The sequence below is a fragment of the Cynocephalus volans genome, chromosome 13 (genome assembly GCF_027409185.1).
Source record: "Cynocephalus volans isolate mCynVol1 chromosome 13, mCynVol1.pri, whole genome shotgun sequence".
NCBI classification, from domain to species: Eukaryota; Metazoa; Chordata; class Mammalia; order Dermoptera; family Cynocephalidae; genus Cynocephalus; species Cynocephalus volans.
The window spans coordinates 6,199,343-6,215,267 of NC_084472.1; the positions used below are offsets into that span (position 1 = coordinate 6,199,343).

Sequence of the window (15,925 nt, forward strand, 5' to 3'; positions counted from 1 at the left end):
TTTGGCACAGGTACAGTCAGGGTGTGAACTATGCCCACCTGTCTGGCCTTATCCTCCCGCTGTTCCCAAGTGACCAACTGCCCCAGTTTGCCCAGGACTGTCCTGGGTTCAGTACTGTGTCCTGGGAAACCTCTCAGTCCCTGGCAAACCAGGATAATTGCTTTCTCTACATGGGCCCCTCTCTACAGCCCTAAGGGCTGTTTATAATGCCCACAGTCTCCCCCTTGGCATTTCTTATGTCTAGAATGATCCTCTCTTTTTTCCTCCTACAAAACCCAGCCAAATGTCTCCTCCTCTGGGACAGTGTTTCTCAAAGGGTGGGCTCCCAACCAGCAGCATCAGCAGCCCTGGGCACTTGATGGAGATGCAAATCCTTGGGCCTCACCCAGACCTACCGAATCAGAAGCTCTGGGTGTGGGGCCCAGTGCTCTGTGTTTTAACAGCCCTCCAGGGGATCCCTGCTGTATGTGCCAGTGTGAGAACCACCAGTCCAGGAGCCCTTCCCTGAGCAATGACCCCTCGCCAGAGCAGACTGGCCAGTTCCCTTTCATACATTAGCAGGGGGCCTGGCTCCTATGTTTATTACTGTACTCGCCCACCCAGTTGCAATGATTTGCTGACATGTCTGTTTCTCAGTCCAACTACAAGTTCTTTGAAGGCAGCATTGCCACTTTCTATTGCTTTCCAGGTAAGGTCAGACTATGTTTATAAATCCTTGGCAGTTTTATTAGCTTTTTTAATAAGGGAACAGACTTATTAAGTTATATTTAGTTTCCTAAGTCAAACCATGTTGGAGAGAAATGTGTAATCCTCAGAGAGAGAATGCAGAGAATGAAGAGCAGCAGGTGTCACGCTGTCACCCTGAAGTGTCTGCATGGGCCCGTCCTGCCCTCTCCTCAATTACACGTCACAGGTATTGGCTACTATCATCTAATGTCAGAATGAAAGACACTGTTTCCTGCTCTAAGAGCTCTCACCACTTTTCAAACTATCTTATCCCTGAACTCTAAGGCCACACACTGAATTTTGAGGAGTTAGAAAAAAACTCTGAAGGACTTCAGATTGCCTGTGAGCCTTTCATGGCCACTAAGCTCGCACTCTCTTTGTGCTCGTAAGAACCCACACTTTTGGTCTCAATTAAAAACACTGCCACATGTCTGCTATTAATAATGACAGCAATTTACTTATGTTGAAAGACTTCGATTCACTTTGAAAAACCTAAATGCATTTCACATGGTTTACAGACATGTTTCAAAGCTTTCCACTCCTTTATAGTTTTTTTTTTCTTTTTGTTTTTCAAAATAGACTTAATTTTCAAAGTTTATGATGTCCATTTGGTGTGTGAAGATAGAGATCTAAACATGCACACATATGTATATGCATATGTTTGTGTATTTATATTGATATTTACATGTTGTGGTTAAATGAATAGGTCTGCTTTCTGAGGCAATTGCTATTGTTAATGTGAATATAATTTAACTGTTTTTTCCCTCGCATCTTTACTTGACATGTTAAAAGTCAGTGAAACTAACAAAAGAAAAAAAAAGAAAAACCTTGCAACGAAGAAACATAATTGTTTTCAGCTAACTGCGTGTGACACTTCAGATTTATGTTTTAGACGGTATTGTCTTGAACGAACATACAATTGAGAATATTTTTTAAAGTAAATCATTAGAAGAAAACCTAAAACAATGAATTAACATTCATCAAATACATAAGAAGAGATGTGATTTTGACCACATCAGTGGTCTGAGTTTTAATAGGCCAGTTTCACCCACTGAACATTTAAGAAACAAATTCTGATTCAAGGATCATGCCCTCCTGCAGACAAGTGCACACGTGCTGGAGGGGCTGCAGAGAGTCAGCAGACACCTGGAAGCGACTGGGGACACTTCCCCCATGGTCACAGAAAGCAGTCCTATGCCAGGCCTTGGATTTTTGAAGGACTTGGAAAATTTAGGGTCAAAATTAAGTAAACGTTTTTTGAGGCAATAATTTGGAAAATTCATTTTTACAATTAGCTTAAAGCCATTAATAATGAAGTTTGGGGGGTTTTCTTTGGAATTTGTTCAGTTTGGCCATCCTCATGAATCATATTTGTTGAAATAGCTTAGCTGTCTCATTTTGCTGAATATACACAAAATAAACCCATATGCAATTGTGTAATGAACAGCAATATACTTAATACAGAAAATTTTTTATATTTATGATGTATCAATCAAGCATTTTTATTTATCCATTTGTGCATTATTGAAACAGTGATTGGTCCATTATAGATGCTTGACAGATTGGATGTTTTAGTAATTGTTCAGTAACTATTGTAAATTCCTAACAGGTATTGTATTATATTGTCTTTTTTACTTAACTTTTTGCCTAGGAGTTGAACAGACCAAATATTTCAGGGTTATTCAATTTGGCTATATTCACAGAGAAATAATGTGAAGGGAGAATGTAGATATTGGGGTGGAGATTAATGAGAAACTAGTTGGAAATGATGCTATATTGGTGGATTAAAAGTAAACCCATAAATAGACTGAAAACCCAAATGCTGCAATATTCCTATCTCTGTAGGATTCCGTAATTAAAATAAAATAAAATATTAACCATAAATAGCTGAATTAAAACAACTAGATATAACTGAACACACAGAATATATAAATCCTTGTGATATACAATGGAATACTACTCTGCCATAAAAAGGAATGAAATCTGCCATTCACGGCAACATGGATGAACTTAGAGAAAATTGTGTTAAGCAAAATAAGCCAAGCACAGAAAGAGAAATACCACATGTCCTCACTCATAAGTGGGAGCTAAAAAAGAATGAAAGAAAGAAAGAACAACAGTCACTGTAATTCCTTGAGCTTTCAAAAGGAGAGAACAGAACTGAGGCCACCAGAGGTGGAAAGGGGGAGGCAGAGTTAGTGAGAAGTTGGTACAGGGCCACAAAAAATGTTTACATTGTGTAATAATAACATTAAGAGAAAAAACATCTTTGTTATATAGTTAAAGTGGCATAAGCATTCCCCAAATTTCCACTTTTAGAGTATATTGTTTATAAGAACGTTTTTTAAAAAAAAACAAAAGCTCTGACATTATTTAGAAAACAAGTTATTTAAATTGTATCAAAATTAGAGGCTGAAAATAAGTCTTTCATGACAATTAGAAATTAAATTAAACAGATTTCTATATTCAACTGGTCCACAATTTCTGTATTACAATTTTCATCTACTGCTCCAGCTATTTTTGACCCTTCCTTATTAAGGTAATACTAAAAATCTAATAGTTAACATATTTATAAAGAGTTAAATATGTAAAATTATATATACTTTGTCAAGTTAACACTCTGTAACTTTCTTCTTAACTTCTTATTTGAGACACAAAATTAGTAAATTTTGGTAATCTCCTTGAGATGTTTAATTTAGCTTTTTACAGTATAGCTGAAGCACCTTCTAACAAGTGGAAGGAAGTTCATCTTCCATTTGCCTCGCCTGCAGGAAGAAATCCAGTTTCTCCAGATTTTATAAACGTCGAGATCATACAGCCCCTCTGGTAAAAACAAACAAACAAACAAACAAACAAAAAGAGCATCACGCCACTATGTCCTTAACACAACATACACGAAGACTAGGATTTTGAAAAGTATGAGATAAACTAAACAATATCTTAAACGTTAATAAATGTTACAAAAGCCTCTTTGTTTTATGATTGACTATGCTCCTTTGTAAAGCCTTTGGAAATCTTGCTTTAGCACTTGTGATAAAGAGATTTAAATGTCTGGCTCTAAATCAGTTGACCATAATTCTTGGCTAAAGAAGGCAAGACATTTCATAATATCAAACGGAAGAAGCTCCACTGGCTGGTGTCCTGAATCATGGTACTTATTTTTCAGTCCCGTGCACCAATTTTCTCAAAGTTTCCATAGAAATTTGCCTGAAGTTGTTTCATATTCTTCAAAATTTTGTACTGTTTGCAAACGAATCAGGTTTGGCACTTTAATGTTTGGACATTAAATTGGACATTCTAGAAAATCTTCTTTCCGAGTATTTTAAGAGTAGAGATATCACATTTTTAATATTATTTTAGTAACAAAATCATATAATGATTGAAATAATTGCAAATATCTATTTTCAAGTTTTTCTGCCTCAAGAGTTTCTTTTGAAAATGAGTTTCTTTCTTTCTGTTTTAAAAAGTCACATTTGCTGTGAGAGTAATATACTAAATAGCTGCTATTTATTTTTGAGGATTGCTTCTTCATGAGATAGCTGCTCCCTCCCGCCAAAAAAAACCCCTGCTAGGTAGCTTTCCACTGACACGGAATTATTGTTACAAAAAAGGACAGAATTTCTGAAACATGTTGCCTTTTATTAATAAACAAATACTACTTATTTATATATTAGACAACTCTTCTAAGAACTGTAGTATAAGACAGCAGTAAACCTAGTGTGGAACAAAAGATTCCCGTGCTAACCCACAGTCTCATGACGAAGCATCGCGCTTCCCACTTACAGTTCTTAGTTGTGACAAGAGACAGCGGTGCACCCCAGGCACACGGAGCACCACTGACGACGGGCTGAAGGAGCCCCACGGGCCACTGGCATGGGACGTGTGACTGGTGGCCTCCTGACACATAGACCAAATGAGCATGATGGGCCAGCACATGGATTAAAAAATAGAAAAACTTAGTTTTTGCTTATTTTTATCATAAGAATAACAGTAATTAGAAGTTCTACTATTTTCCTGCTGTCCCCAATGAGGAGGGAAGCATGCATGGCCACTGTGGAAACTGCCATCCTCCGGCTTTCCCAGTCACATTTGTGTCTGTCCTCTATCCGCCATCTCCAACCTGCGGTCCGGGAAGAGGCAACAAGGTCACTGTGCTGGACGATGGCATATCCACACGTGTCAGTGGCACCCTGGGAAAGCCGCAGTGAAGGCTGCCCTCTCCCTAGAAGGTGGCCTGGGGTAGGGGAAGTTTTGAGGACCCTCCATGAGCTTTCCTGGTGCAGCTTAACTAGGACCAGGAGACGCTTCTTCAGCCCTCACCAGTATAGGGTTGGGACTCATCCGGGCTAGAGCCCGTGACAATGAGTATGACATGCTGATCTGACCTCTCCCGATGTGTCAGGACCACAGGAGCATGGTGCCAGGGACTCATCCAGCTCTCCAGGCTGACCTCCCATCTCAACATCCAGGGGTCTCCCCTTCCATGTTCACGTCCCACACACGCTTTCTATCCCCAAGTTGTTTTTCCTTGTTAATCCCCTAGATGCCTTCTACAAGGAGTGCACTGGTTGTCCCTTTGGTGCTTCCGAGAAGACTGAGGCAGGCTCAGGTGGAGGCTAAAACACATGGGTACAAGGAACTGGGTGCCAGCCAGTCCCCAAGTGTTGCCTCTTCTAGCTCTGCAGCTCATGGGGGCTGGAATCGACGCATGCTCCCACGGCTGAATCAGGAGCCCCTGTAGGGCAGCAGTGCAGCCAGCCTGAGAAATGTCAAGGGGCCCAGGGCACAAAGCACCCAGGAACACAGAGGGCACTCCTGTAGGCCTAACGCAGCTTCCTGAGAAGGGAACTCTTTCTAGTATCATGTACTGCGGTTGCAAAGACCCACCCACATCTGAGCCCCGCTGCCTCCACATTCACGTTCCTCTGCCTGGACCCCAGGGCCTTCTCTGTCCTTTCCTTCTGTCCTTGGCCTCTTCCCTGGCTCAGGATGAAGGCCTTCTCGTGATCAAAGAACCCCCAGATTCTTAGAGACAGGAAGCCCAAACTCAGGCCGTGGGGCTCCCATCAAGGATGATTCCTCAGGGATGCTCAGAAGTACAAGAGGCCGGCCATGGGGAGAGGAATCTTAAAGACCTGAGATGACAAAGTTAGGTTCTAACCATTGTCTCTGGAGGGAATCAAAGTACATGGACCAAACCACTGGGGGCACTGACTGCCTCCTGAGCTCCAGGAACTGTCACATACATGATGTGGCTTCTTCTTTACAGTTCCATTAGAAGTATTATAATGATGACCCTCATTTTTCAGATAGGGACGCTGACACCCAGAGGCGTGCTGTACACAAAGCTAACGAATGACGGACAAGACTGCACCAGGTCTCCTGATTCCCTCTGCCTCTGTCCAGCACCCACAAGCTGCGTCTACACTGTTGGATGTGTAAAAAAACCTTTCAATATGTGGACTCAGTTGAGAGAATGGTCTTCCTTTCAAACTGGACATGAAACCAGTTAACATAATCTAGGGAATGACAGGAAATTTCCTGTCTTGTTTAATACCCCAAAAAGCACATTTTCAGTCTATGATTGGCTTGTAGTTAATCAGTTCATTATTATAAGCTGACTGTAGAATATTAGAGAGCCCTCAGGCCCTCTGCTGAGGATGCTTGCTAATTTTGCTGGCCTTCCAGCACATGAACCCCATTCATATAATGAGAGCTGCAGCCCACCTTCCACAAGAAGTTAATAGTGCCAGCCTCCCTTGCAGATTAAGGTTTAGGCCTGTGACCAGGTGCTGCCAAACAGACTCACCCGCCCAAAGTCTGGATCAGAAACTCGTGGTGACAAGAATAAGGGTCCTTTAGGAATCTGTCATGGTGCAGGTGGGGGCAGCAGGGGCAGCCAGTCACCATTTGAGAGGGGGCAATTCTAGTGGCTCTTCCCAGGGTCTGATGTGCATGGTGTCCCTGGAGCAATCTGCAGTGTCTGGTCCCAGGGCAGCAGCAGCCTGTCTGTCTCAGACCAGCTCTGTACTTCAGTTAGCCAAAGTTGGTCTCTGCTGCTTTATAGCCGAGAACATTCCTGGCTTTTGCAGTCTTATAGGTGGATTCGAGGCCACAGAGAGTTGCCATCTGTCCTCAGAGCTGGCCGGAGGGACAGGCAGCACCCTCGGGAACTCACCTGGCCAGCCTACCCGAGGGCGCTCAGCCACCACCGCTGAGTGCCCATTGACTGATATTCACCATGCGGGGTGCAGTGTGGAGAGTTCAGTGGTTCTCTCACCAAGTCTCATCCAATCCTCACAGCGACCTGACATCAGCGCTACCCTTTGACAAATGAGAAACAAGGTTCTCCGGAGGGTGAGTAACTCAGGGAAATCTCATTGCCATACCCCCCCCCACCCCGTGATCCCCCCCCACCCCCGCCAGGGTACACCAGCCGCGCCCCCCGCTGTGCTCCGCGCCCGCAGCCCCGGTTCTTTATCACCTGCAGGTGAGCAACTCATTGCCGACCCTGCTGAGTCCCACCTTTTGACCCAGCACGAACCAGTTTAAAAATAGGGAGCAGTTTTCAACCGAGACATTCGAACTTCTGCCAACCGCACAGATTGGAGAAGCGACTATCAAAACGGCCAGTTGAAGTCATGTCAGATGTGGCTGCGACCCTCAGTGCAAATTTTAAAAATCGCCTAAAAATCGTGCAGTCCATAGGCTTGAGCAAAAGGACAGAAACTGCCTTCCCACCCCGCGCCTGCGGCCCGGAGGCCGGGAACCCAGCGCCACACTGCGTCCCGCCGGTCCCCAGACCCGCCGTAGGCCCGCGCCGTGCGACGCTGTGGGGTCTTCCCAGGCTCTGGCTCCACCGCCTCTCTGCCCGGCCCTGCCGCTCCCGACCGCGTCGGTGCTCCATGATTCAACGTCTCTTTTGTCATCTGTGTTGAGGCTGGGAAAAGCCATCACGGGGTTGGGACAATAGAAAATCAGTGCACTGGATGCACATTCAATGCGCACACAAGCCCCAGTAATGTCTCCCTGTGCTCTGGCCCTTTTGAGCAGATGGTTTGTTTTAGTTTTACGAAGCCCTGTCTTCTAATCTGGTGAACTACACTTCATACATAAAAGGAGTTGGTTCTGGACTCTGTGGTTTTAATATTTTCCGTCTTTGTATGAATGTTCGTGTTAAAACACTCAAAGGACATTGTAAGCTGGCCGGCAGCATTAACTTTGGTTCTGTTTGTTTTTCTCCAGTTTATGCACGTTACCATGTGTATTTTGTAAATGTATGCAGTAGGCACTACATGCACACACAGCTTGATCGTTTAGCAGCTACCTGAATACCGCTTCATTTGAGTAAAAAGATACAATTTTAAAAATACTATTATTTTTCTTTGTGTGTATACATTCAGGCTGTGTTTTAGCCATTCTGTATATTCTCTAAACTGTAAAAGCTAACTTGCACCCCCAAAAGCAAATGAATTAAAGCTAAACCATTCCATTTCTACTTAGTAACAACTTCTGTCTCCACCTGAAATGAAATTAATTTAATAGGCTGACGATGACCCATCTTCATATTACTAGGAGAGGTTGTTCTCCCTTGAAAGAAGAAAATAAACAAAGTGGAAATTTTAAATAAACACGAACAGAGCACTTCTCTGTAGGACTAAAAGAAACTTTTCATTTCCTGTCTCTTAAAGAATCATGAGTCTTACTGCAGTCCAGAGAAATGTTTTTAAGTTTACTTTTTGTTTTTTATCTTTTTATTCTTATTTAACTTCAAAGAGTTTTGTATCCGAATGGAATAGAAAGTATGAGAAATTGCTTCAGAAGTCTGATAAGAAAATATCTTTCTTTCATCTCCAAGAATGGCAAACCTCTTTCCACAGAGAAAGATGCAATCCTAAGGTGTCTGTCAGACTCTGTCCTATTTATTTATTTAAGTCAGGTACACTAATTTTCATAATGAGCTGTAAATAAAGCTTGTTACAGCTTGCATTTATGAGATCAGAGTCCCACATGTAAAGATAGACTACTTATTCCTTCCTTAGGTAATACTGAAATACCGATGCATTGGCTTGGGTCTTGGGCCAAGCCATACCTCACCCCAGCCAACCTCAGGCCACTATCAGCACTTTTGGGGCCTTTGACACATCTGGAGATCCATCTAGAGGCTGCAAAGTCCATCATGACACAATGTGCTACTGCCAGGTGTCTTCTGCTTCTTCCTGTTTCATGTGTTCTTGGAGAGCATGAAGGACTGCCAGCACATTCGGTGATGGGACCATTGCCAGCTCTTGAAGGCATGAACTGCCCATCTATTGCAGAAGATCTCCAGGGTGAGGCCACTGGCCAGTAGGGGATGGGAACGAGGAATCCTAGACCTCTAGCTTGCTGATGATGGAGAAATCACCACGGAAAATGAAAGGTGAGGAGACCAGGGAAAAGTGTGGAATGAGAAGGAGGTAGATAGAGCCTCTGGTCACTGCACTGTGTATCAGTCTTCCCTAGTGACACCTCACACAAGATGCAGTGACTGGCCAAAGCATGGTGGGGAGGAGAGGAGGGACAGGGAGGGGAGGGGCGGGGAGAGAAGGACTAGTGAGAAGCAAACAGTCCTAAAAATTTATCTGACTTAACAGGGATGGTGATTATCTGCAGACAAGTCCCACTGTTCCTCTATACTTTCATGTGGGAAAGGGAAGGGTTCTGCAACCCGATTAATGGCTCAGATAACTGAGATACTGGATCTATATTACATAAGGTGGAAAAGAGAATAGAACCAGATAACATTTACAAGTTAGAACGGAACCAAAAGACAGCACTCGGTGGTGTTACCCAATTCTCCACCCCCAGCTAAAACTAATAAAGCGACCAGACCTATAATGTAAATGAAGAGAAATCTGGCTTCCCCAGAGCTCAAGATAAACACAGCAAAGCCAAGTCTCCACCACTCCCCCCACTCCCACCCCCACATGGGGAGGACACCTCTAAGATACTGCAGATAAGCTTGTGGCAGCATGACTCACTGAAGGTGACATGCCATGGGGTTGTTCTGAGTGCTGTGGACTCCACCTTTCCCGTTCCATTCTAGCTCGGGGCTTCATCTGCAGTTTCAGTGTAAGAACCAAGATAAAGGCTCCCGCTTTAGGACTTGAGGGTTATTTATATTTTAGCACAAATGAGTTTATGAGATCAGTTCTTCTTTGAAGGAAGAGGGCAGAGGACATGAGGACACTGGTATCCTTAGGGAGGATGGGGCGAAGAAAGGAAGCCCTAGGAGATGAATTTTGACCACGGCAAAGTGGACCAAACCCAAGGCAGCATAGGGAGAAGAAGACCAGAAATACTTCTTGGGATCTGTCATCTAATGCTTACGCTCTTCTGTGTTCATCTGGTGGCAATAGTGGTGCACTTATGAACACAGTGCGTGAACCACGGTGGATGCTAAGGACATATTTACTGAATGAGTGACTTAAAGGAGACATGGAAGGCTCTCATTATGTTCCGAGTACTATTAATAACAGGTGGCCCAGGGTCTGAGCTGCAGCCCCTCAGGCCACCCTTCCTGGTTCCTAGTGCTATACCAATGACAAGGTCCTTCGTGGACCAGGCACTGTGCTCGATACTTTCCATAATCCACGTCCCTAAGCCCCTGCCAGCTCTAAGAAGTAACTCTCACCACTCTTACGACTACTGGGCTGCATGAGGACTCACAGACCCCAGGGCCCAAGCTTGGGGTCCTAACCACAGGCGATGCTGCCACTTTCTTAACTGAAAAAGTGAAAATACACTCTCATGTGTATCATCACGATTCTTCCTACTGTGATCACATGTGTTTGGAAAGGTCTTCGATATAATTTAGTAGATTCTCATGGGAAATTTTAGAAAAACAGTGGTTTTCAAATGCGGAGTGCACCTGCTGGCAGTCATTCCCACACACATTTGATTAGATTTGACACTGCAGAGAATTTAATTTTCAAAAACATTTAGGTGAAAGAGGAGAAATAAGACTCACTTCTCAATAAATATTTGTTGAACAAAGAAAAAAGGTTTCTTTACTATTTGGCTCTCTATATACAACAGCTTTATTCTAAGGTTTCTCTGTAATGTTTCTTTTCTTTCTTTATCCTTATTCTCAGATTGCTCCTGTTCTTTGGTTTGTTGGAGAGAATTAATATCTATTTTCAAATTATTTTGCTACAATATGATTTCAGTTATTGCTTGTGCAGAAGTCTTTGGACTCAGATATGCTTACTCACCAACTGATCTCTTTGAGTTAACTTGTCCAGCACCAGGTAGAATGGAGTATCTACATCAGCATCATTTATTATCCAAGGGGAGGACTTTAAGTCTTTGGAGCTGGAGAAAGACCTGTGTGGACATGTCCCCTGGTGGTAGTTGTGATAACTACTTCTGCCCGGACAGTGCTTTATGGCTCTTCCACTCCAGCACCTTCTACATCCAGGACTCAGACCTGCACAGACGCTTGGGTTCCATGGCAAGAATGTCTCTGTGGCAGGGCGGTGGGTGAATGCGTGGGAGGATTAGGGAGGTTCTTCTATGCAAAGTTTTTGCAGGCTCAAGATTTTACATCTGAGCTACTGAATTCAGTAAAATAGGCTGCGTTAGCACTCTTCAAATGGCCTTATAGCCAGTGGTCCCACCTCTAAAAGTACCAGATGTCATGAGGTCTGCCTGCCACAGTGACTTCCATGGAATTGGTGACAATGTGCACCATGTTAAGTTTAGCTTGGGCTAGGAATGCCTTAGCCTCACATCCATAAATCATGAACCAACTGATGCCCACCCTGGCACCCCTGTATTCTTGGAGAGCCACTAAGTCTTAGCAAACTCGGCACACCTAACTCTGCATTGTCAAGAAAAAGTTCTCTGTACTTCATTCTGCATTAAAACACTAGAAAGATGGGTATGAGGATCTGGGAAGGTACGGCAGAATGTTTATGGGAATGTAGCTTCTAACATCTCTCCTTTGTCCATCTCTCCCAGAGACCTGCTCTGCAACATGAATAAATTCTTCTGAAGTGGTTCTCTCCGCAACTCACCCTCACAGAAGCACGCTGGCCATTCCGCACAAGTTCTGTATGTGAAAATGAAACAGATTCTAAATTAGACTGCAGAATAAAGTGCACATTCATAGTGCCTGCGGAGCCATCATTAACCTCTCTAAACCTCAGTTTTGCATCTCTCCATCAGAACAGCCCTAGCTGTCCTCTGGCCTTCACAAAATTGCATGAAGATCAAAAGAGACCATTTCTGTGGAAGTCTTTTGAGAATTACAAAGTATTACATGATTATGGAGATAAGCATCACACGAGCTTTGTGACATTGAATTTGGTGGCCCAGAAAGCTGTTTAGTTTGTATGCTCAACTCTGCTTTAGAGACTTAAGCTTCAGATAGATGTAACATGATTGCATATAGCCATTCCTGAACGAATAGGAACTCCTTTTTGGTTGTGCTATTCCTCTCTGAATAGGCACAACCAAAAACACAATCACACAAATGTGAACATTCTAAAGGGACTGGTCAAGTCCTAATACCAAAAAGTACAGAGACTCATGACCATGAGCAGCATTTTAGTCATTAGCTGGTCTGCGTGTGTGTTTTACAGATTGCAATAATCTGTTCTAAAAGTGAAAATGGGGCCGGCCCGTGGCTCACTCGGGAGAGTGCGGTGCTGATAAAAGTGAAAATGTTTGGAAATTTTATACATAAAACAGTGAATTATAGCACCAAAAATTAAGATGCCAACTTCAATAAATGTCCAAATAGCCTCCTCCTTCAGCTTGAATGTTTCAATCTGAATCAATTTTCTAAATCACATCTACTAAGCACATATAAGACGATTTTCTACTTCTGAGATGTAAAGGACTTTTTCTTTTTGGTTTAGACTTAGAGCTAAAAAGGGCTTCTTACTGAGAGTTAGAAAACCTGATGATTCCACCCCTATAAAGTTGTGACTTTTACAGGCAAACCACTCGATCTGTTTGTCTTCAGTGTTCCCATCTGCAGAAAGAGACTAGGAATAGTGAACTATCTAGATCACAGATAAACAATACTGAAATGTGATGTTACGGTGATGTAATCAGATGGTAGACCACCACTCCAGATGGTCAGCTGAAGTAAAACAGATTTTGTTTCATATAATCAAAACATATTCAGTGAATTAAAGAAACAGTTATTATAAATGTTTGATTATATGATTAATTATAATAGGACTAATCTTCTGATTTATTCACCTTGTGCAATATTTCTAAACTTTTTTATTGCCTCTCCCCCCCAGGGAGCCTTTAAAACTTTTCTCCCAATTGCCTGCCACCCCCATGAGATTGTACGTACCATGGATATACTTTATATCTGGTTAAGTACTGTGTCATTTTGGAGGCCACAAACCATTGTAATATCTAAGTTTTCTCACCTCCCCCAAGAACCAATTTCACCTCCTTGGGGGCAATTTTGCTGTTGTTGAGAATGTATGGTCTACTCTAGACTAATTACTGTCAATGAGTTATTTTGTAGTGCTTAACTATGTGTGGGCTTATGCTACTATTGTCCCCATTTTACAGATGGGGAAACTGGGGCACAGCCAGGTTAAGTAGCTCACCCAAGGCCATACAACGGAAAGACTGAGCCTAGTGACTCTGGCTCCTTGGCAGTCATGCTACACTGCCTCCCGTTCCGCAGATACGTTTGAGCGCTGTTATGTGTGCCTGACAACCTAGGGCATGCTCAGATTGAATACCAGAGTTGTTGTATCTTTCTGTTTCTGTGTTGTGTGCCATCGTGGCTTAGGGTGGTGTTAGCCTCATAAAGACTCTTTCTTGATGGTCTGATCTTATCCTGCCTCATTTACCAGCCCAACAAATGCCCATTATGGAAGGACATGTGAAGGGGCTGGGGGAGGAGACACAGCATAATGCCCAACTTTCTTTCTGCCTTCAAAGAGCCGAGTAATCGAGTGCAACAGATAAAGCATTAGGCAGAGAAGGCAACCAGTACTACGAGAAAGAAAATTCTTGGAGTCTAATGAAGGTACAGACAAAAAACTACTAAGGTTCTTTATTGTTTCCTGCCCCCAAAGGGGTCTCATACTTTCTTCCAGTACTAAGGATCCTAAGTCATCTCATCAGTCCCCCAAAGAAACTATGAAAAAGAGTGAATGGCTGGTTCAGCTGAATCACCTCACACACATCTGTCCCTATCTTTACATGCTTGTTCCACACATCTGATACTTAGCAGTTGGTCAATACATGGATGAATCAACCAAGGGACAAACAAATGAACGCTAATCTCACAAACATTTTATTGGTTTTCTCTGATAAGTACCAGGAGTATAAAATCAAACGTAACATGTAATTTCTTAAGCTCAAAAGGTCATTCCATGCTGAGATATATCTAAACTACATTTTATTTTCAAAATAGAGTTTGTTCTAGTTGCATGTTTAAAAAAATATAACTCTGAAGTGTGCCCCTTTCTAAGGACTCCTCAGAATAATTTTATTATCTCTACCCCTGAGGAAGCTGTGTAGGATTTTATGTCTTTACCATTTGTCAAAGTCCTGCTGTGGGCAATATACTGGAAGCATTGGCTTAGGTGCTAAAAGGGGTATAGAAATGCTTAACTCTTTCCTGGCCTTCAGATGCTTCCAGTCTGCAGTAATTTAACATAATGCCACAGGGTTGGCACTGGCATCTAGTAAGTTTTGAGAAAAGTCTATTCCTGGTGACATTTCCCAGCCTCTGAGGATGCAGAGGTAGTAAAATGCTTTCAACCATATTTACAGTTGAGCATTTCAGAATTCATATTTTAATTACTTTGACCCTTCTTAAAACTATCATTTTCTTCAAGAACCAAAAGTCCCAGAATCTCAGAAATTCCAAATGCCTTGCGTGATGGCACAGCTATAGATCAATTTTCACAAGGACTGAATCAGAAAACCAAATTGTGGCATAAGTTTTAAGGGGCATTGGTCCTTTTGCCTCCCAGGACAATAATGAAATTGAGCTCTCTACTATTCTGTGCTCACTGAAAATCAAGACACCCTCCTGAGAAAATCAAATCAAGGTGATCACTCAAGCTCTGTGCCCAGTACAGGACATCCCAGGAAATGTGCTCATGATTCAGAGTTCCTATGGAAGAGCTACAGACTAGTTCTGACACAAAGACAGGGTTGATCATAGAGGCTTAAAGTTAGGATCATCAGAAAAGTCCTCTTGTTAAGACTGTGATTGACCTTGTGTGTTGGCAAGCGCACAAATCATGGAGTTCTGAGTGTGCTTGGTGGTTCGCTGTGTGGTTGAGAACTTGGCCCCTGAGTTTCCTCTTCTCCATCAACACAACAAACGTTATTTGTGAATAGCTCTGAATATTTTAGCACACCTGTTGATGCTACTAAGGCAATCCTGTTCAGCTGCCCCTGCCTGGGACTCTCCCATTATCTCCAGGACCTAGTCACACATGTTCTTGTTTGAGGCTTGGGTCCTCACAGGGGTCTGGGGAATTCCCCGTGCTTGCTTCAGGGGTTTGGATTCTGAACTGGATTTAAGAACAGTTTTATTACCTCCCCGGCAATGCCTTCTTCCCAATTCTATCACTTTAAGCATATATCTACAAATACTCTAAGACAAACATGCACTGCATTTTGTTCATTATTCTTCTCCAGAATGGGGTAGCCTCACAGCAAAAGTAAAAAGTAATGCAGAAAGCAAATGCTGTCACTAGGTCACATCTCAACCTTTCAGACAGGCAGAAGTGGGTGAGGACATTTCTGGGAGTAGTGACTCTGGCAGGATGTTACGTTGAGGGTCGAGCACGTAAATCTATGATACTACATGTGGAAAATAAACTGGCAAGACAAGTTTAAACTGCTGACATTATTCTGGCTATGTTTATATCACAACAATAAAACCAGTTGGAAAAACAAAAATCGAAACAATTTAACTGTCAACATGACACCAAATTACCACTGGCCTGTTGGTTTTCTTCTTTCTTTTAAATAACAAAATCAAATAATTATTTAAGTAAATGTATAGCCCAATTGTTCTGCTAATATGTGATGCATGACCTTAACATTTTTCAGTTACTATCAACCACATTGCTTATACAAAACACACCAGCCCTAACACCTTAACACCCTCTTATGTTGTTTGCATGTTTCAAATATTTCCTGATAAACCAAAAGGCAC

General features: G+C 42.6%; 1 protein-coding gene across 1 annotated transcript in view; it reads left to right on the forward strand.

The window, feature by feature from the left end:
* The first annotated feature begins 621 nt into the window (after positions 1 to 621).
* APCDD1 (APC down-regulated 1) overlaps positions 622 to 15,925 on the forward strand; it is a 45,789-nt gene continuing 30,485 nt past the window's right edge. The window contains exons 1-3 of the mRNA XM_063077470.1: positions 622 to 688; positions 7,153 to 7,216; positions 7,331 to 7,620. Of these exons, the coding sequence (XP_062933540.1) occupies positions 622 to 688; positions 7,153 to 7,216; positions 7,331 to 7,620 (421 nt within the window). The remainder of the gene's footprint in view (positions 689 to 7,152; positions 7,217 to 7,330; positions 7,621 to 15,925) is intronic.